Source organism: Pelophylax lessonae, assembly GCF_965119305.1.
Source record: "Pelophylax lessonae genome assembly, chromosome: 8".
Classification (NCBI taxonomy): Eukaryota; Metazoa; Chordata; class Amphibia; order Anura; family Ranidae; genus Pelophylax; species Pelophylax lessonae.
The window spans coordinates 175834932-175856542 of NC_138775.1; the positions used below are offsets into that span (position 1 = coordinate 175834932).

The following is a 21611-nucleotide window of genomic DNA, read 5'->3' on the forward strand; positions in this document are numbered from 1 at the left end:
CAATAGTAGTTCTGTTGTAAGAAACAATATTAATAACTATGACTTGGTTATTAAAATGCAAAATCTAGCGTTGATATACTTTGTTAACAGATTTTTAAGTAAATCTAATGTTTTTAAAAAAAGTTCAAACTATATCTTACTTTTGCTATTACAGTAAAACCTTGGATTGCGAGCATAATTCGTTCCGGAAACATGCTTGTAATCCAAAGCACTCTTATATCAAAGCGAATTTCCCCATAAGAAATAATGGAAACTTAGATGATTCGTTCCACAACCATTTATTCATAAATCCTTCAGTTTATAGTCCATATAAAAAGATTATAGCATTGCGATAGGTTATATAACCATAAAATGTCCATCCACAAATAGCCGCTTCCACAAGGGGATTAGAAGCAAAATCCAGTAGGAGCTACAGAGTATCAAAGAGAAGAAAGGCGCCTCTAAGTGTAGCAATATGGTTCCATTTAAATAAAGGTACAACATTTAGCAACTCACATGGTTGATGAATAAAACAGGCACATCTAAGTATGCAGGCATCCGGGGTAAAGCTGTCCACATAGACGTCTTCTGCACCGCCGGCTGCCAGTCTGTAATCCTGACCGGGAAGACCACCCTGCAGTAAAGGGATCTGAAAGCGAGGGGCAGCATGGAAGGGATGACGTAGATGGCGGTGAGGAGGATGGTCTATGTGGACAGCTTTAGCCTGGATGCCTGCATACTTAGATGTGCCTGTTCCAATCATCAACCATGTGAGTTGCTAAATGTTGAACCTTCATTAAATTTAACCATATTGCTACACTTAGAGGCGCCTCTCTTCTCTTTTATACTCAGCTGTGACTTGAGGCTACTTGTATATCAAGACATCGCTTGTAAACCAAGTCAAAATTTATTTGAAAATTTTGCTTGTCTTGCAAAGCGCTCTTAAACCAAGTTACTCTCAAACCAAGGTTTTACTGTACTACCATTTCCTGACATCAACTACCAACTCTTTTTTTAATAGCCATCCGTCATTTAAAGTTCTCAATCCCCATATTATATCTATGATCCCCTAATCCAATTCAAATGTAATCATTTGAGCGGAGGCTAGTAGAGAGCAATAAATTCATATACCGTAGTTCTTTAGGATTGGATTTGTGCTAGTGTCAAAAATTGATATAATGCTTTGAAACTTTTTTCTTGATAATCAGTCTCATATATTTATGCACAGAGTTGAATACTTAACAACATTGCATCCACTGGAATTGTATGTAAGCTTAAGAAAAAGAGATTTAATTAGAAATAATTCATCAGTAGTACATTTGACAGCTATGCCTTATTTCAAACCTATCCTTCTTTTACCCTGACTGGGAAAATAATGGTTTAATATTGTCAATGTTATCAGCACTTAGATTATATAACAGATTGACTTCTATCATATTACTTCTGTAAAAGAACTGTAATTCTAGAAGGGGTTTATATTTTCACATATGGTTGCCATTTGTACCCTTGGAATGACCTGTACTCTAAGACTACATTGGTTCCAGAACTAGAGTTTTTCATTTAACTTCAAGGATGCTATACTACTTTGTCAGTCAGTCAATAAGAGATATGTATACAATAATTGCTCTCATGCTGATACTGTGTTAGAATATGAAAACAAGTAAAGAATGATTGAAAAATAATTTGCACTGGAATTTAAGGCAAAACATTCTTTCGTTTTATCATAAATTTAGAAATCATTGTAAATTTATTTTTTATTTTTTTAATAAGAAATTTTATACTTACCTGCTCTGTGCAATGGTTTTGCACAGAGCAGCCCCGATCCTTATCTTCTGGGGTTCTATGCCGGCACTCTGGGCTCCTTCTCTTTTCCATGTGCCACCATAGAAAGCTGCTTGCCACACATAGTGCAACTCAGGCCCTGCCCTCTGCTCCCACACCACTAGATATGATTGACAGCAACAGGAGCTAATGGCTCCCATGGCTCTCACTGAGTGCAGTGGGAAGTTAGAGAGAGATCAGTGCCAATGCTCTTGGAGCACAGTGCTGGACTGAGATTGGGCTCAGGAAAGTACTGGGGGGAGATGACAATAGAAGATTTTTTATCCTAACGTAGAAACTGCGTTAAGGTAAAATTCTTCAGCCTTTACAATCACCTTAAATACACAATATATTTAAAATCTGTTTGCAGAACTATGTGTATTCTGGCTATATTTTAGTTTTCCATAATCCCTTGTGCACCAGTTATCAAACTGGACTCATTTACACCTGCAGCTTTAGGTAAAAATGCTCCACCCTACCCTGCAAAGGCAGCGGATGGTGGTCTACGCATGCCACGGACATATTACTTTGCATTGTGGCTCTTCAAAGATGATCCCCCTGTCATGCTCGGTGGACTCTACCCCCACTAAACATGACCCGTTCATCTGAATGGGGCTACACTGCAACCGTTCCACAACTGCGTGCAATGCACATAATTGCAGTGTGATGCTGTGGGTTTTTAGGGGTTTAAACAGGTGGTGAGGAAGAAAAAAAATGCCTCTTTATTATTTATTTAATCAATCAATCACCAATGCTAACCCTTAGAGTTGAGTATTATGCACTATGAGCCAGTACTGTAATACATAATGTACACGTCATAATTACCTGCTTTTTGCAATGGTTTTGCACAGAGCAGCCCCGATATTCCTCTCCTTGGGTCCCCCACTGATTCTCTTAGCTCCTCCTCTTCTCAGTTTGTCACCAAAGGAAGCTGCTTCCTATGTTGGCACAGGTGCAGGCTCGATTCTGAGCTGGACTGCGTGGGTCTATTGACAAACACAGTGTGGCCCAGCTACAACCCCCCCTCCCTCACCCACCTGGCCTGATTGGCTTGACAGCTTCCACTGCTGCCTTAATCTCCAGCAAGGAGAGGGAGAGAGCATCACTGCTGCCCTCTGGCACAATGCGGGTTTGAGACAGGGTGAGATTGGGCTCAGGTAAGTATTTAGGCTACATGGGGGGGGGGGGGAGCTGAATATAGAAGGCTTTTTCCTTAATGCAGAGAATGAATTAGGGCAAAAAACCTTAAGCCTTTACAACCACTTTAAGGTAGAGACATCTGGAAGTGGTTAGGGGAGCTTATGGCATGGGTAAGCACAAAGAGATTATTGTAAACAAAATAAAGAGGCAACATTCAATCCAATATATTTCAAACATTTATTTGTTTCTTTTGGCAAAATTTACATTGGCCACTGTGTTATTCAAGTGGTAACCTGATATCATGATACAAAGAAAATTTTAATGAAATATGAAGCAGTCCTGGCTATACAACAATTCATACCAACAATTCCAGACACAATGTCCATCCAGACAATGCTGGATGACTAATCCCCCACTAAATAACACCATGGTTTATAATTAACATAAATTGGGAGGGTGAGTGGTAGTCACAATCCATTCTTGAGGCAGTGAGTGATTAACGGCAGGTGCATTATCTTTCAACTGCTCCGGGAGCACAGGCTTTTGATGCCCACCAAATTTGCCCAAGCCACTGCTTTTTGCTGTGCAGAAATCACGGTGCTGTAGCCAGTGGCAACCTGCAATTAGAAGCAAGGTAAGAGGAGAGAGACATGCGGCCCCTTTGCGCTATCCAATGGGTCCTTCATATTGTTTAGAGACCCACCAGGAACAGAGCAAAAGGAAGACTCCACCACCTGGGTGATGCTTATTACCAGCTCAAGGGGAAGGTTGGAGGTAGAGAGAATTTTAGTACTGCAACTGGGAATAGAAAGGTCCCTCACATTCTAAAACAGATTGGTGGGCAGTATGAATCAGAAAGATGCCTAAACAAATAAATATTAAAAAGTGAAAACAGATCATCTGTATTCCTAATCCATATCTAAATGTTTGACTACTGATCCAATTAAAGACTCAAATTCCCAGTAATAAAATGCACCTAAAGACTCCTGTTTGATAGTTTAAACAAGTGTTAAACACAGTTATTATATAACCTACAAACCTCACCAAGTAAACAAAAAATGTCTTTTATCTTCCCCGACTGAGCCAAATCCTCCTTTATGTGCGTTTTACACGTTACCGCTCCCAGACACTGCAACTTACAATAGAGGGGTCTCAACCAGTGCTGTTAGACCAGAAAGCAATTAGCAGGATTAGGTGTGGCCAGGTAATGATTGACAAGCTACAAGCTTGTGACTCAGAAGGGACAATGCTGATAGCCACACCCACTGTAACATTTTTTCATTCCACTTTAGTGCAAGAAGGCACAGTCTACATATACTGTAAGTGCATTAGGGGGACTTTCCTGGCAGGATCAACTGGTATTGGTGAGACTTTGCAGGGGCTAGGAGAAAACTCTAAGAGCAGATGCACTCATATGACATCATAACTTATGATGTTTCTCAGATGGTTGTGGGCAGGTGGATGGTATCTGCTAAAACTAAGTAACTCCTCTCTCTCTCTCAAAAAAAAAAAAAAAATAATAATAATTCAGTTATGGTAGAGGAGTGGAGGGGGGAGGAGGAAGAGCAGAACTTCCCAATTTGATGAAGTTAGGCTTTAAGTGCTGAAGCGCATATTTTTTTAAGTGGGATGTAGTGGTTCTGCTTTAATGGTTGGTTTCAAATTCCAGCTTTATGTTAAATACACCATATTTTGTTTATACGCTAGTACCTACGTTTCTGGTTCAAAACTTAACACATATCTGATTTTTTTTTTTTTAACCATGTTTTACCATGCAGGAACTTTCCCACAATCTAAACATGAAAGGTTAAATGGTTTCTACCTAAACTGGACCAACAGATTGGGTTGTGACAAAGACTGAGAGTGGGGACAGATGTGGATGATTAAAATGTATTACCATCAAAATAAAGTATAAATATAAGATCTTCCAAAGACAATTTGGGGATTCATTGAACTTTGCCTATTGCAAGTTTTTGTTTATTTCACAAAAATATGTGTCTTTACATGCAGAAAGCATATAATGAGTTCAATGAACTGTTGTCTACACTTCTGTAAAATGTAAACTATCAACACAGCCGAATATATGGACACAGTATGATCAGAACTACAAATTTACTAAAGGCAAATGGAGCATTCACTTTGCAAGGGAAGTTTCACTTTAGGGAATTTTCCCCAGTTCTAAGTAAATGTGGTGAAATTTTACTTTTCAAAAATAACCCAATCATGTGCAAGAAGAATTATTAAAAAAAAAATCAGTTTTGCTTTACACATGGTTGGATGATAAAAGTCAACAGAGCTACACCTGATTCACTAAGATTTGGGGACAATTCAGCTTCAACTTGCAAAGTGAACTTTCTGTTTGCCTTTATGAAAACAACCCTTTGTCTTTTGACATCTTCAAATAATACTAGAACACTCAAAAACTGGAACAGAATTTATTGGGATAGTTATATGAAGAGGTTAGTTTAAATGTGCAAACATGGGTTGATACAGACTTGCTGAATGCCTTGCGCATCTAAGTTTTAAAAAAAAACAAATTCAGGAAGTAAATTATTGGACATACAAACACAATAAAAGAACATTGATGTCATGTACACTGTGGTAACCTACAGAATCCAACCAACTTTTACTAAGAATGCTCTGGTTGACTACACCTTTCATAGGGATTGCCCCATTTTCAATTTTACGCTTTTCCTTGTCTACTTTTTTAAATCAGTTTATAAAGTCATTTAAATTGTAGGTAAACTGATGCATTATTCAAGAAGGAATTTTACTTGCTGAAATTAGAATATTAATCTAGCAAAATCGATGTAACGTTTGACACTTTCAATTATTGTAAGGTCTCCTAACCTTATTCTTTGTTTTTTATCTTTTACAGCTGGACCAGTCGATGTACTCAGAGCATTAGATTTTCACAATACACCAGAAGGTGTGTCAAAAACATCAGGGTTTTGCACAAACAGAAAGGCATCGAAGGGATCAGACACAGCATACAAAGTTCATAAAAATGCCCAGCTTAGTGTACCAATGAACCAATTATACCCAGGTAAGAACATCTTATATTCCTGTTGTATACTGTGCCTCTTGTGTTTTGTGGTGTTACCATTCTAAATGTTAATGAGAGAAGAAAATATGTAAAAACAATGTTTGAGCAATTGCATCTGCAGGTGTGTATCAAAGTTCAACAATGGATTCTTCAGCTCACAAATTATTAGATGTTAATTTGGGGAACATGAACATTTACACTCTGGACTCCATAATCGGATTGTGGATTGTTGGAGGGGAGTCTAACACTAAAGCCTGGTATACACAAGCTGAATATTGGCCGGTTCAGTGGAAACCTTCCGACATTCGGCCCGTGTGTACATCAATCTGTCCAACAGAAGCCGGTCAAACGGGCATGCTAGAAAACCAGCGTCCGATCAACATTTAATCAGCACTGGCAGCCAATGGCTGCTAGCGCTGACTGGTGTGTTCTAGTGGGGTGGGGCAGTCCCCTTGTCAGAACACAATAATTCAGTGCATAGTTAGTACAGCAAGCTTCTCCTGAGCTTCTCAGTTTTTTTCATACAGCCCGCTGGGTTTGAACGAAAAAAAAAAAAAAAAAACTTACAGTGTGCACCAGGCTTTAACAGGAAAGTAATTAATAAAATAATATGACATCCAACTAGATAACTAGGTTAACAAATCAGAGATCACATTTCCTCTTAAGATACTATTTTAATCATTTAGACCTGGTAAACACTACAAGTTTTTTTTGTTCAACCCAAAAAAAACTGACAGCTCCAGTTGGAACCACTGTACTAACGATCTGAAGTTAGTACAGCGATCTTCCCTGCTGAGCTGTTGTGTTCTGACAGGGGTATGCCTCCGCCCCCCGCCCCCCCTGCCAGAACACTCTGATAAGTGCTCTCTGCCATTGGCTGAGAGTGCTGATCAAGAGTCAGTCAGCTGCTGGTTTTCCAGCATGCTCGTCCAACAGAAACCGGCCAAATGGCTATCTTCTGTTGGACAGTCCTAAATACAACCGACATTCGGCCTGTGTGTACGGGGCTTAAGGGCTTGTTTCCACCATCACCTATAGGCTGTCCAATGTAGTCCCAACACAAGGACAAGGCAAATAGCCTTATGTAATGTAGCTTCAGTTCACAAAAATGCATATATGCCATGCACAGCAAACAGTGCAGTGCAGCCTTTTTTCCAATGGGCTTCATTGCATCATAAAAATGCATTGCACAGTAAAAGCAATTGAAAAAAAATGGATCATGAAAAATGCACTGCATTGTGGCTCAAATTAACAAAAAAAACACATGCCAGTGCATAGAAGCTATGTGAAACTAACACGTGCATTATGACGCTTTAGCCCCTTCGTTTCTCTACAAGGTTCTCCTGGCCAATGGCAGAAAAATGGATGAGGGGTTTACATAGGATAAAAAACTTACTGAGCAGCTAGGAAAATAAAAAGAAATATTAATTCTACCTTTAATGTATAGGCTAGGCATGATCAGAAAAACCCGACTGGTTTCTAATGGGAACACCTTTCTACATTAGACATGATGCAGTATGATGTCGTGTGACACTCACAGCTCTGCAATAGCCTAAAACCTCCTCACAGTTGTGCAGTAGCATGATTAAACACAGACACTCTTCATTTGCTCATTCCATGGAGAAAGCCTCATATTACCTCCCCCTAAAATAGTCTTTTAATAGCTTACTACATTCCATTTTACTTCTTTGTCACAGTGCCGCTTCAATATATAAAATACAAAAATACTTGAGCAAGAATGTAGCTGTTAAAAAAATTACCAGAAGAACAAAAGTATGAAATATGTGGTTTTCCTTGAGGGTTTTGAAAAACACATAAAAGTTGAGTTTTAATATTTTCTTCTGAAAAATGAAAACACTCCCTCCGATTCCTTTAGTGCACCCACTTCTATTTTAACACTCTTACAACTTAATAAATGAAAATGAATCCAATCCATCAAAGAGACATCCCAATATATTCAGCAAAGAGACATCCGAATCCAGTAAAGAGAGGGCCTCGTATATTCAGCAAAGAGACATCCTAATCCTACAAAGAGAAGGCCTCATATATTCAGCAAAGAGACATCCCAATCCAGTAAAGAGATGGCCTCATATATTCAGCATAGACACATCCCAATCCAGTAAAGAGACAGCCTCATATGTTCAGAAAAGAGATATTCCAATCCAGCAAAGAGAAGGCCTAAAATTTTCAGCAAAGAGACAGCACAATCCAGCTAAGTGACATCCCTTCAGCTGAATCGGCTTTCTCTGCAGCCTCCATGCTTTAGCAATTGCTAGTTACTACAGCAGCAACAACCCGGTCTCATTGGTTAGAGCCTGGGCGGCCGGGTCCCTCCGAACGCCTGGGCCCCCTACATGTGTATGGGCTGCCCCCCCGATGGTTGCCCTGGTTACTAAGAAAGTATTGAAACCATGGTCATCTTAATAGCCAGACAACTAGCATTTGCAGAAGCAAGTCAGCTTTGACAGCCTCCATATTTCTTCAATTAAAGGTTCCGTATTGATTATTTAGGAGAACATAATAATTATACATGCCCCCTATTGCTTCTTATTTATTCTTTATTTATGTTTTGGGTGACAAGCTGTCACTTGGCAAAACTGTTGCAGTTGTCGGTTCAGGGTTGCAGGTCAGGAGTCTCAAAAAAACATCAATCACTGTAAATCTTTTCAAAATAAATATCAACTGAACCTGAATGATTGTTACAAGTGAGGTTTGAATCAATAGCATTGTGTGCACATATTGGGCTGTGTATGGCAGGCTATTGGCTGATAACCAATTATGAGCAAGAGACAGGAGTCTTAGGGATATGTCAGGTAGTAGGTAGGTAGGAGAATCTGCTGCTGAAGATACATCATCAACAAAAGAATAACGACAGTGATCCAGCTATTTATCCTATGCAGTCCCACCCTTGCTGGCCCAGAATGCTGCATAATCTCACTCGCTAGTAAGGAAGTGACGTCTCCATGGTCTAGCCAGCAAGTACACAACTCCATATTGTAATGGTAAATGATCTCTTAGTGATTGCTCCTGTTATATGGTCCTTAAAGTGGAGTTCCACCCATTTTCGTAACTTTAGATCTATGTAATCCCCTTTAAAACGACTTTTACCAATGGAAACTTTTTTTTTTTGCTAGTAAATACCTTAATTTCTGCTTTATTCCTCCTCTCCTCACTTCCGGGTCCGATCGGCGATGACGTCATTCGGCGATTCGCAGTGTGTGCTGGGATGTATTCCAATCCAGAAATCTCGCAGTATTACCCAGGAGCTGAGCTGTGCTTTGCTGTGTGTATTCAGGCCGTGACCTGCCCCGCCTCCGCCCCGCCTCCTCTCAGTGAGTTGTACTGTATGCATTGTATTCAGGACTTGCTCTGCCCCACCTCCGCCCCGCCTCCTCTCAGTGAGCTCAGTGAGGATATAATGCTTTCAGTCCTCGCTCACTGAGAGGAGGCGGGGCGGAGGCGGGGCAGAGAACGGCCTGAATACAATGCATACAGTACAACTCACTGAGAGGAGGCAGGGCGGAGGCGGGGCAGGTCACGGTCTGAATACACACAGCACAGCTCAGCTCCTGGGTAATACTGCGAGATTTCTGGCATGGAATACATCCTAGCACACACTGCAAATCGCCGAATGACGTCATCGCCGATCGGACCCAGAAGTGAGGAGAGGAAGAATAAAGCAGAAATTAAGGTATTTACTAGCAAAAAAAAAAAAGTTTCCATTGGTAAAAGTCGTTTTAAAGGGGATCTATGTAATCCAACTTATTAAAAATGGGTGGAACTCCGCTTTAATGTGTGTGTAAAGGCAAAACTTTTTTTTTTTTGTAGCTTTGGGTAGAATTCTTTTTTGTGGTCTTTTTTACCTCCCTCTATGTCCTGGTGACCATTGTCACCAAGACAAAAGTAAGTTGAAATCCTACTTTTTTTAGTTGTCATGAGAGCGAGTCCCCATTGGAGGATGATTTGTCCTCCAATGGGGACAAATCATCCGGTGGTAAATGTCACTGAGAAGATTTCTTTTTAGTTCTGATTACATCTCCAAGATAGGAAGTGAAGTGAAATCTCCCCAGTAGGACACAGACAGCTAAAAATAAACTTTATGTAGTATTTTCTGAAGAAACAAAATAACACTGTTATTATACTTGCTCCACTTTAAAACTTGAATGAACTGAACTAATAGCAAGTCTACAGTACAGAGGCTAAGATAGGAATCTTATGGATGTCTGAAATTAACATTACAGTACAAATATACCTACAGCCTGCCTTAGATGGATCAAATTTTATCCAATTTAGCTAAATTCAAGCCATGGGTGACCCAATCAACACTACCCAGCTTGATGGAATTTAATCTTTCAATTGGAGTTGGATTATAAAGAACCAAGTAGATATTTCTTGGTTGAATGGTGACTACATCCAATCAGGTATAGTCACGGCTCAGGTATTCCTGACAACTGTTAGCGCTGGCTGTCAGAATTAAATAGCTGGCAGGGAGAATTCCTCTTTCTATGCTGTTTAGCTTGGATGGAAGAATCTATTAGATTTTCAGTGTTCAGCTTGGGGATAATGTAATTAAAAATGCCCTGCTAATAACATCCGTTTTGCCACTTTTAAACACATTTGTATTTTATGGATATCTTGTTAATATTCTGTCTAGCAGGAGTCAAACAATTATCTCTTCCCTCAGTATAGTGAGACGTGCTAGTGCACATCTGTTAAACAGAACACATCTGTTTTCTTAGGGGCTTCTACAGCTGGAATCCAGTGATCCCAGATTTGTGTGCCTGTTATAAATATGTTACTGGCTGTGATCTTTTATTTTATTTTATTTATTTTTTTTATAAATAAACAAGACATTACAAGTGTCTTCTATATGGAACCACTTACAAGCCAAGACTCGAAAGTCTGAAAAAGCATTTGAATTCCACAGAGGTATTCAATTAACCAATCTGGCTTTGAAGGCTCAGGCTACCTCCGGCAGGAAGGATGGTGGTGGAGAAAGAGTTAAACGGCATGCAGAACTGTAAAGAATCAGAAACAGCACTACTAAGAACCACATAAAGTATAACTTGCAATATAACACATTTCTTAACTTACTCCCCCACTACTATTGGCAATAGACAAGAATTATAAAAAAAAGTAAACTGCTGAAGGACTTGGATGGAGCCCACATCCCTAATTAACTGGAAAAAAAAAAAAAAAATGAACCCCCTATGAGTGGGACTTTTTAGGGCATGAAATAAAAAAAATATGTATAGAAAATGTAGAAAAATAGTTTAATAAATGGATATAATAACATATACAATTGATAAAAATATCATGCGGAATTACAGAAGGATATTACAGTTGGTACATTAATAACCTAGAATCTGTAGAGTAACAGAGTAGAGTAACAGTGACAGCGCTTTGTCTGTTACTCTACAGATCCTGAGTTATTAATGTATTATATATCTATATCTTATATCTATTTAATAAACAATTTTACTACATTTTCTATACATATTTTTTCATTTCATGCCCTAAAAAGTAGAAGGTGACATATTACAGCAAACACATTTTTTAGATCATAGAATGATCATAGAATTTGGTTGATTACTGACCACAGATTTCACATTTGGTAACTGCCCCTACACCAAAAACAATAGTTTTCTTTTTATTCACAAGTTTGATTTTGCATATGCTAATAACAGCTTGCCGACCAGCTGCCGTAGTTTTACTGCGGCAGGTTGGCTCTGTCCCACGAAACAACGTACCTGTACTTCGGGACCGCTATTGGGGGCGCACGTGCGACGATTGGCCACAGTGGGAGCCAATCAGCGGGTCCAGCAGCCCCATGGAGACATGTAAACACGGCAGACCGCTGTTCTGTCAGTAATGAACACAGGGATACTGTGTTCCTCCTATTTAGGAACACAGGTCTCTGTGTTCATGCAGCAAGTCCATCCCCCACACAGTTAGAAAGCACCCCATGGGGCACATTTAACCCTTTGGTCGCCCCTGGTGTTTACTCCTTTCCTGCCAGTGTCATTAGTAGAGTAACAGTGCATATATTTAGCACTGATTACTGTAGTAATGTCACTGGTCCCCCCAAAAGTGTCAAAAATTTCAATTAGGTGTCCAATCTGTTTGCTGCAATATCGCAGTCCCGCTAAAAATCGCAGATCGCCGCCATTACTAGTAAAAAAATAAATAAATAAATAAAAGTGACATAAATCTTTCCCCTAGTTTGTAGACACGATAACTTTTGTGCAAACCAATCAATATACACTTATTGGGATTTTTTTTACCAAAAATATGTAGCATAATACATATTGGCCTAAAATTAGGAAAAATTGATTTATTTTTTATTTTTATTGGGAATGTTATAAAGCAGAAAGTAAAACATATTGTTTATTTTTCAGAATTGTCGCTCTTTTTTTGTTTATAGCGCAAAAAATAAAAATTGCAGAGGTGATCAAATACCACCAAAAGAAAGCTCTATTTGTGGGAAAAAAGAACATCAATTTTATTTTGGTTACAGCGTGGCACAACTGTGCAAATGTCAGTTAAAGTAACGCAGTATGGAAAAAAAAAATGGCCCGGTCATTAAGGGGGTAAAACATTCTGGTCCAGAAGTGGTTAAGCTACCCACTAGAGGTGCACCAAACGAAAATTTTGGTGCTGAAACCAAAACCTGAAAATGTTTTTAAAAAGATATGATATATATTTTTATATAGAATTGTATTATGTTCAACTTTTTAATTAATATCACACATTTAAATTAATATCAATTTATTATCGGCAATGATTGGCACCTTTAGTGCAAGAAAAGCTCAAGAAAAATGTGTCCCTTTAAATTCTATGTATGTCTTCACTCTGGTCCGTTGTGCTTCTGTTTTGGTGTTATTCTGCTTGCTGTATTTTTGGTCAGTTAAAAAAACTGCACCAAATACACAACTCCCTGTTGAAATACATTGAAAACGCAGCAAGAATGCATCAATCACGCACCTGTGTTACGTTTTTGATGCAGTTTTTGAGTCACATGACCTATGAAAAACACACAAGCATAGTAAAATCCCAGTAAAATCGCAGGAAAAAAATGTATAAATGCGGGTAAAAGTAATGTAAAAATTGCGGTAAAGTCTCCTCAAAGTTGCATGCATTTTCGGTGCCATTATTGAAGGCTTTTTCTCTTATCGGTAAAATGCAGAAAAACTATTTTTTAGCATTTTCAGCAGAAATATGTTTCGCCTCCAAAGTTTCGGTGCATCTCTACTACCCACTACTGCTAATTAAACCAACCTACTACTAATCACTGATTGTTCTATTAGGTTACGACCCAAACTTTATTAAAGAAAACATCACTGGAAACGTTTGTGGTGGCTCACCTAATTCTAAGGTTGCCCTTATCATGGAATCATCTAATAACAGTAATGCCAGTTTTTCAAACAATACCTTTTTAGATTAAATTCAGTAATGGCCTATACCAAGTAAGATCTTTTATATTAAATTAGAATTTCCTAAAATCCTGTTTGATAAATGTACTTTGAGAAGGTGTTAAATATACCCATTGAGGTACACATGCCATTGGTAGTATACATCATTCTCAATATCAGTTTTATTTTTATCACCTTTACATTTTCCTACAAAAAGAATTTCATAACTACACCATTGTCAAGCTTTCAATTATCACACAGTAGTTATAAAACACCAACAATTTTCATGTTGCACTGTATATTGTAGCTTTAATCTCCAAATGATTAGGCTTTGGAAGACCCTTCTTATATCTGATACTGTATATAGATATGCAGCCAAACTGGGGACATTCAAAAATTCTACTTTGCAGACAAGAGGGATGGATTGCAAATTCAGTAATTATATAACACTATCTACAATCCTGTCCTCTCGATACTGAGTTAATAATAATAACCAAAAGAGTAAACCAGAGATTAGGTTCATTAGGTAATTTGGTAAAATATCCACTTTGATGCTCACTTTTTATAACTAACTTATTGGTTATTATCGTGTCTTCTAGACTACTAGATAGGAAACCAACTCAAGTATGTGTAACTGGCCAGAACAAGTTATTTTCTCGACTTAGAAATCTGAGAAATGTCCATTCAGTGATGATGGACACTGAAACAAATTACAATGGAAAAAATGCAGTTAAAATTGTCTCCAGTCAAAAGTTGCTGAAGGCAGTGACTTGTTTAATCACATAAAGGTAAGAACAAACATGGTTCATCTTGTTCTTCCCCAGTAATAAAGTACAGCTGTGCTCAAATTATGCTGTATGTGGTTGGAAAGCAATGTCAAATGAAAAAATTAACACTAGAGATGAGAGCAGAAGCTATAAAACAAGAGCAAATAAAGAATTTAGGATAAGTTGAGCAAGCTCTAAAAAAAAAATCCACAGGTCAACCGAATCAAGGAGACCTAGAGAGTGCATATCCATATTACATTTATAAAAAAATAAATTATGGCTGAAAACATTTACACCTACATTTTATTTTTCCAGTCGTTTTTAGTGACTGCTTTGGTACACAACATTTTGGATTGCGCTAACGTTTACTACTTTTCCTGTTGCGCCTAGAATTAATTTATATGATGCTAGGTCCCATATATACCTGCCCTCTCCATGATGCCCAATGATAAAAAAGTGCATTGAACCAAAGGACTCTAGTATAGACACAATGGAAGTGTTTGCTTTTTGTCACCTACTTTTACTTTAAGATAAGTTAAGTTAGAGTTTACAGGCTGTATATAATATATTTACTCTGATGCTATATATATATATATATATATATATATATATATATATATATATATATATATACTGTATATATCTGTATATATATAGGGCACCCACGTACAGTATACAGTATACAGTATACATTTTAACTCATGTTTTTTCAATAAAAATATTCTTTTTATATCTTTTGACTTCTATATTGGTCTAAATGACGGTACCCCTCTAGAAAGTCCCCTCCCCCTTGCACCCTCCTCTCCTTTTTCTATCTCCATTCATATATTTTTATATATATATATATATAGTATATATAACTACAATGCATCCAGAAAGTATTTAAAGCGCTCCACTTTATCCACATTTTGTTATGTTAGTCTTATTCCAAATTATTCCATTATTTTTCTCAAAATTCTACAAACAATACCCCATAATGGCAACATGAAAGAAGTTTGTTTGAAATCTTTGCAAAATTATTAAAAATAAAAAATGAAAAAATCACATAAGTATTTACAGCCCTTGCCATGAAACTGAAAATTGAGATCAGGTGCATCCTGTTTCAACTGATCATCCTTGAGATGTTTCTACAACTTGATTACCTGTAATACATTTCGTTGATCGGACATGATTTTGAAAGGCACACACCTGTCTATATAAGGTCCCACAATTAACAGTGCATGTCAGAGCACAAACCAAACTTTAAAAAAACAGCCACACACCTGTCCCATGGTCCAGCGGTACACTCAGCCCAGTCGTCTTTATCCTTTGTCCTCCCTCGGTGGTGCCGACACCTTCACTATTGGCACCGGGCTGTGACAGCTTAAGGCTTCACAGCCGGGTGCCCACTACGCCTGGGCAAGTTTCTCTATGCATTGTGAATGGTGGATGCAGCCTTCTGGGACCTGTCAGTGTCCCAGAAGACTGCAGGGGGAAGGAGGAAGGAGAATTTCCGTTGCTGAGTGCCATGGTGCTCGGAACAGAAGTGGGAAGCAGGTACCTGTCAAAATCGGGTACCCCCCCCCCCCCACGCTCCTCAAATTGTGCAAGAGGACGAGTTCTTAAAACTGAACATCTACTTTTGGGTGGAGTTCTGCTTTAACATCCATTGTTGACCAGTATTCAATGCAAATTCTGACCAGCCTTCCTTGTCATTAACCTGGCCCACATACCCCCCTTCTGCATACACACACTTTACACACCTGTGATGAGACATCGGGGTTTTGGCCAGTAAGTTTGGCACAGACAACAAGAGTAAGGGATTAGGTTTTAGACTCAATTTAGGGCACCCCAAGAACTGCATAACTAGGGTAAGTTGACATGCAAGCACTATGTGGTGCTTGATATGTAATAAGTGTGGTAGTGCGGCTGGCATTGCATTCACTTTCTTATATATAGGTGCTTTTCAGCACTGCAAAAGCTTTGTTCATCTTCACTGCAGTTTATTAGAACATGGGTGCCAATCACATGCCTAACTCTATCACACAGCTATCTCATAGCATTGCCCTAGACTTTAAATATTGTTCTTCTGCATCAGGCAAGGACATTCTGGCCATTTTGACAATTTGTGGTCGAATTTCTCATTAAGTTAAATAATTCTCTTGCATATTTTTGCCCATCTCTAGGTAACTAATAACTTTTAATAACTGAACATGCAAAGAATAGGAGACTGAAAAAATAATTTGGCAATATATTTTGACATTCCAGAGTTTGTAATACAGTATACCAGATTCTCTGGGATATACAGTATAATATAAGAAACAAATACCAGAGCAACAAGCCCTGTCATTTTCCAGACCACACACGTTTGTTTATGTGACATTTGCCATTCTGTCAGACAATTTCCTGCATTTGCATATTTTACCTAATTGTTTTTGACTTTTCAGTTATTAAAGTTCACCCTGCGTGTTTTTAATTTACTGACCTAGCACTAAAAATGTGCTGTCTATTTGTATAGAGGCTAGCTTATTTACTACAAAATGATTAGGATGCTACAAATTGTGCCTAATTTTCTCAATAAAAAAGCATACACAGAAAACCATCAACATGACAAACAAGCAATTCACAGATACACAGCAGCCACAGTTCCAGTTTTGAATGTTGCCATCCTATTCGGTCTGGGACCAGCGTAAAGATATTTATTTGCCCCATAGGGGCCCCAATGTGCCCCAATCATAGCAGGTACCTCTAGGTGCCAGACTTAGGTTTCAGTTTATTTACAAATCTTCCCAGAAGCCTCAAAAATGATGTTACCCTATTTTATATATAGCACTAGCAATTTTTCACAGCACTTTACATACTGTACACTTACCCCTACCCCTACCCTTACCCCTTATTAGTCCCTGCCCTCAAGGAGCTTACAGTCTAAGGTCCTTATGAAACATACACTCACACACACATAATAATTATTCTACCAGCATGTCTTTGTAATTTGAGGAAATGAAAGCACAGAGGGAACATGCAAACGCAATGCAGATAGTGTCCAGACCAGGATTTATACCCAGGACCCAATGCTGCAAAGCAAAAGTGCTAACTCCTAAACCACTGTGCTGACCAGTGATACAAGATACAGACTTTCACGCCATATAGGGATTTACATAAAACAGCACCCCTGATTTTGGGGCTTTTGGGGCAATCTGGAAAAAAACTAAAGGAGTAGGCTGACCCCTACAAATGTCAGCTATGGGGTCCAGAGGGCAGTTTAGGATATTGGAAATTGTACATTCACTTTAAATAATGAGTTTTATATTTGTATTAGGTATTTGTATTAGGTTACAATCCTTTAAAATTTCAATTGCTAATCTTTTATGAATATTGTTCTTGCATAATTTTGACCAATTATATAATGTGTTATCTGCCAAAAGAATTCCAAAACTCAAAAAAACATTTTTCTGTAATCCACAAATTTCTGATGTGCTTTATGGCTGCATAGAATAGGATGGGTGAGAAGGCTGTCATAGCCTGCAGTTCTGTGCCTTGTGCCACCAGTTTTTGGTCTATTAGTCACCATCAACACACCACAGATTCCCATCCTGAACTCTCTTTCCTTTACACCTTCCTAAGCACCGTCCCCTCCAGTGAACCTATAGAGAAGATACTTTCACTATAAGCCTGATTTCAACTTTATACTCAGTTTTAAGTCAAATTAATAAGTCCTGTTGAATGAAGGGCTATTATAGGACTTTTAAAGTAAATCTGTCATGAGAAAACTCACGGACCTCGAAAACATGGTGACCATATAGAGGGAAGTGTGGGCTCTTGCTCTACATACATGTTTATGTAAATGGCTCTGAAAGCATGGATCTGCATTTACAGCCAGGCAACAAGCATGTGGATGGAGCCTAATGCACCCCATTGAGGACTCACTCGTAGCACTGGCAAATGCCTGTACTTACAGGTGGAGGCCGTGGTCACGTGAAATTATTGTTAAAGTGGCACTCAGAAGAGAGCATGTTCCACTTTGCACAGTTGATCTTCAGCTTTGACAGTTTTTTTACAGGCAAGAGGCAGGGCCTCACGAGTACATCACCTGGTGGAACTGCCCCCTTCTGACGTCACATGACTTGAGGACGGGGAGAAGTGCCCTGTCAAGCTAACCAATATTTCCCATAGATGCCAATGTTAAAGACAGGGAGCAGTGCCATGTCAAGCTTACCAAGATTTCCCATAGATGCCAATGTTAAAGACAGGGAGCAAGATTTAACATTGATATCTATGGGAAATCATGGCCAGATTGGCATGGCCCTGATCCCAAACTATAAGTGACAGGGACACAAAACTTGGGGAGCACTGAGAGGGGACCCAGGACTACAATATATCCATAGATCTTAAAAGTGGAGTATGCCTTTACACTACCTGTCTGCACTAAACTGACTAAACTCACTGACCGCTAACTAACTACCAGCCTTATCTCTATTGTCACACAATATACATGGCTGCCGTGTAAGCAGCAGCCTTATATCGTGGGGGGTGTGGCCCCTGAGCCATGATTGGCCAAAGGCACCCTGCCTTTGGCCAATCATGGCTCTGACAGGACATTGTGCTGTGATTGGCCAAAACATACAGGGCAGGTGCATGCTTCGTCCAATCATCAGCAATCAATGCACTGCAACAGCGCAGTGCATTATGGGGCGTTCATGGGTGGGTAAACTCCCCACCGAGCGCCCCATTTGTTCCTGTGTTCTGAAAGCACACCAACAGCTGATGTTCAAGTCAAACTTACGTTCGACTCAAACACAGAGCCCATCTCTAGAAACAACATTATAGTCACTTTTCCTTCCACTGCAGGTTAGACCTTTGTAATGTGTTCATACTGATTTCTCTTCATCCCCGCTCCAACCCTGTTCTTTGTTCTGCCATGCACGCACCGCTTTCTAAAAACTTCAGATCAGGCACAGTTGAAACTGCAGAATGATTTACTTGAGAACTTTGCAATTACAAATGTAAAACTGTAAACAATCTTTCACAGATTTCTTCCATACATCCTCTAATTCCTCTTAACTTCAGGATGCTCAGCCTCATACCTTATAAATAATGTGAAGTCCCGTGTGCAAAGTCCATGAATTTTGACTTCAATACCCAGACTGGGTACCCAACGAGGGAGAGCCATCCAATCGTCAGAGCAGAGTTACATGTGGCAGCAGTCCTTCATACAATTCCCCATCCAAGGACCCAGCTAGGTGGCCTCCTGTTGCATTTATAGCCTGCCACAAGGTGGCAGAGCCATGAACACCTGGGAGCCGGCACATTAACCCCTTTCAGAATTCTGTGCAGCCTGTTAGCACAATACACAATTAACCCATAAAAGGTAGTAGAAAAATCAACATTGGGTCAACCATTCCCCAAAATTGGCAGTTGCCTACAAGTATTTCAGGAGGCATTTAGCAGTGTCATCCTATGTATTTCTCTCATAACATGTTTCTTTAAGGGAATACATATGTGAACAATCATGCTTTATGTCTGTGCCTGGAGCTTTTCTTTAAAGCCTAACTTTGGATAGAGGGGAAAAGGGTTAGAATCTCTGACTGATTTATATTGCTGTATAATGCTTTGTTGGAGATAATAATCCTCACTCTCCTGGTGAAGTTTTTACCCGATAGGAAGGGAGGGAAAATCTGCAACAGGGGCAGTTACCAAGAAGGTGTATGTAAGAGATTTCTCTCACTTCCTGCACTGGTTACACAATTGTTACTAGGACAGAAAGTGAAAGGAAATCTCTCCAGCCGGAGCCATAAAATTCTAAGATTTTAACCCACTCCCACTCTATCTAGCAAAAAAATAGTTTTGGTTTTCCAAAACAATTACATTCAAGACATGTTGTGATTATAACTGTCACAGTTGTAAGTTTAACTCAACCGAAGTGTCATGCCATCACATGGCTGGTGTCATAACTGATCACATGATGACTGCAGATCAAACGTAGGCTAAGATGACAGCTTTTTGGCTGTAAAGAATAGGAGGGTTTAGTTCTGCTTTAAGGTAATGCTATATATTTACAGCATGTATGTTATGTGTGAGTGCTTTATGCTGCTCACCAACACTAACTGTGGACCATTTGTCCTAACTAAATGAATCTGCCCCACTGCAACCTATCAGCTGTATGGCCTCAAGCCTTCTTCTAGATGAGATACGCACTTAAAACAAAAGAGCCAAATGTTGACTTGGATGTCCGTTGAAACATAGTGGATAATAAACTCCAGACAGAACACATTTGTTAAATATGCTTGATATTATGTTTTAAACTAGAGTTTTAACTTTAGTTTAACTCTAATTATCTAGCTGGCCTGTACTGGCAGTCTGGTAATTCTGTTTTTTGCCAGAAGGCATGATTTTTTTTAGTGTATTTATGAGCTGGTCTTTGCTCTAATGGTATGCTAAACCTTAACAACTCCTTTTCAATGGAAGGTTAAAGATGTCCTCTGCATATTATATTCTTGAGCCTTACAATAGTGTTGGACTGGAAGTGGTATGGGAACTAAAAACACTAGCCAAGGAACAGTTGAGTCTTGTTAATAGATGAATATGGTCTTGTGCATAAGCCAAGGCCGATAGTACCTACCAGTCCAGCTCTTGTTCCCATCAACTCTACTAGTTTTCAATTATTGCAACTGGTTATGTCCACAACTGGATTACTGTACACAGTATGCAATGTCTATCTGTAGTGCTTTATTTCAACTGAATTGTTTTTGTCATAGACAGGCCGCTATGGTTATTAGAAAGTAATAAAATATACACAGATGAGAAACTGCTCTTCTATTTAGTTTACTAAAACTGATTTATGCTTTTTGGAAATTATAAAGAGTGACACAGACATATTTTAGAAGTATTTCTCTCCTCCATACCACAATTGTCGGTGTGCAAAACAGATTAATTTTCATGTCAAAATATGTATCAAAAATCTGCCAGAATCAGCACAAATTGCTCAAACATGATATTGGTCTTATATTCCTCCAGTTTTCTTAACTCCGATATGGCAATGTTTCTTAGTAAAGTTTTCATAGCCATAGCAACACATTCAAAAAGTATTGCAAATAAAAACTCTATGACATTGTCATGTGTTGGAATTAGTAGCGATGAAAAAGGACACAAGTCTATCTAGTTTTAAATAGCATTAACTAAGAAACTGTTTTACACCTTTTATGAATTTAGTACATAGGATTCCTCATACAGCCATCATGCCAAAATTCTGTCACAATACTTTATATTTTTCAGAGAAGCTTGCCCCTCTCCGATGCACAGGCAATATCAGTTCTGGGACATTCTGGCCAGCTTTAGTGCTTTGCAACTGGTATGCGATAAGTGGTGGAAGAATGAAGTGATTGTAAACCTTCATGTTTTTATTAATAATAAACATGTTAAATTTACCTGCTTTGTGTAATGGTTTTACACAGAGTAGCCCCAATCCTC

The 21611-nt window shown here is 38.8% G+C and overlaps 1 protein-coding gene across 1 annotated transcript in view; it reads left to right on the forward strand.

The window, feature by feature from the left end:
* Positions 1–21611, forward strand: part of COL11A1 (collagen type XI alpha 1 chain) — a 289607-nt gene that overhangs the window by 56270 nt on the left and 211726 nt on the right. Inside the window, exon 2 of the mRNA XM_082266549.1 lies at positions 5819–5986. Within this exon, the coding sequence (XP_082122675.1) occupies positions 5819–5986 (168 nt within the window). The remainder of the gene's footprint in view (positions 1–5818; positions 5987–21611) is intronic.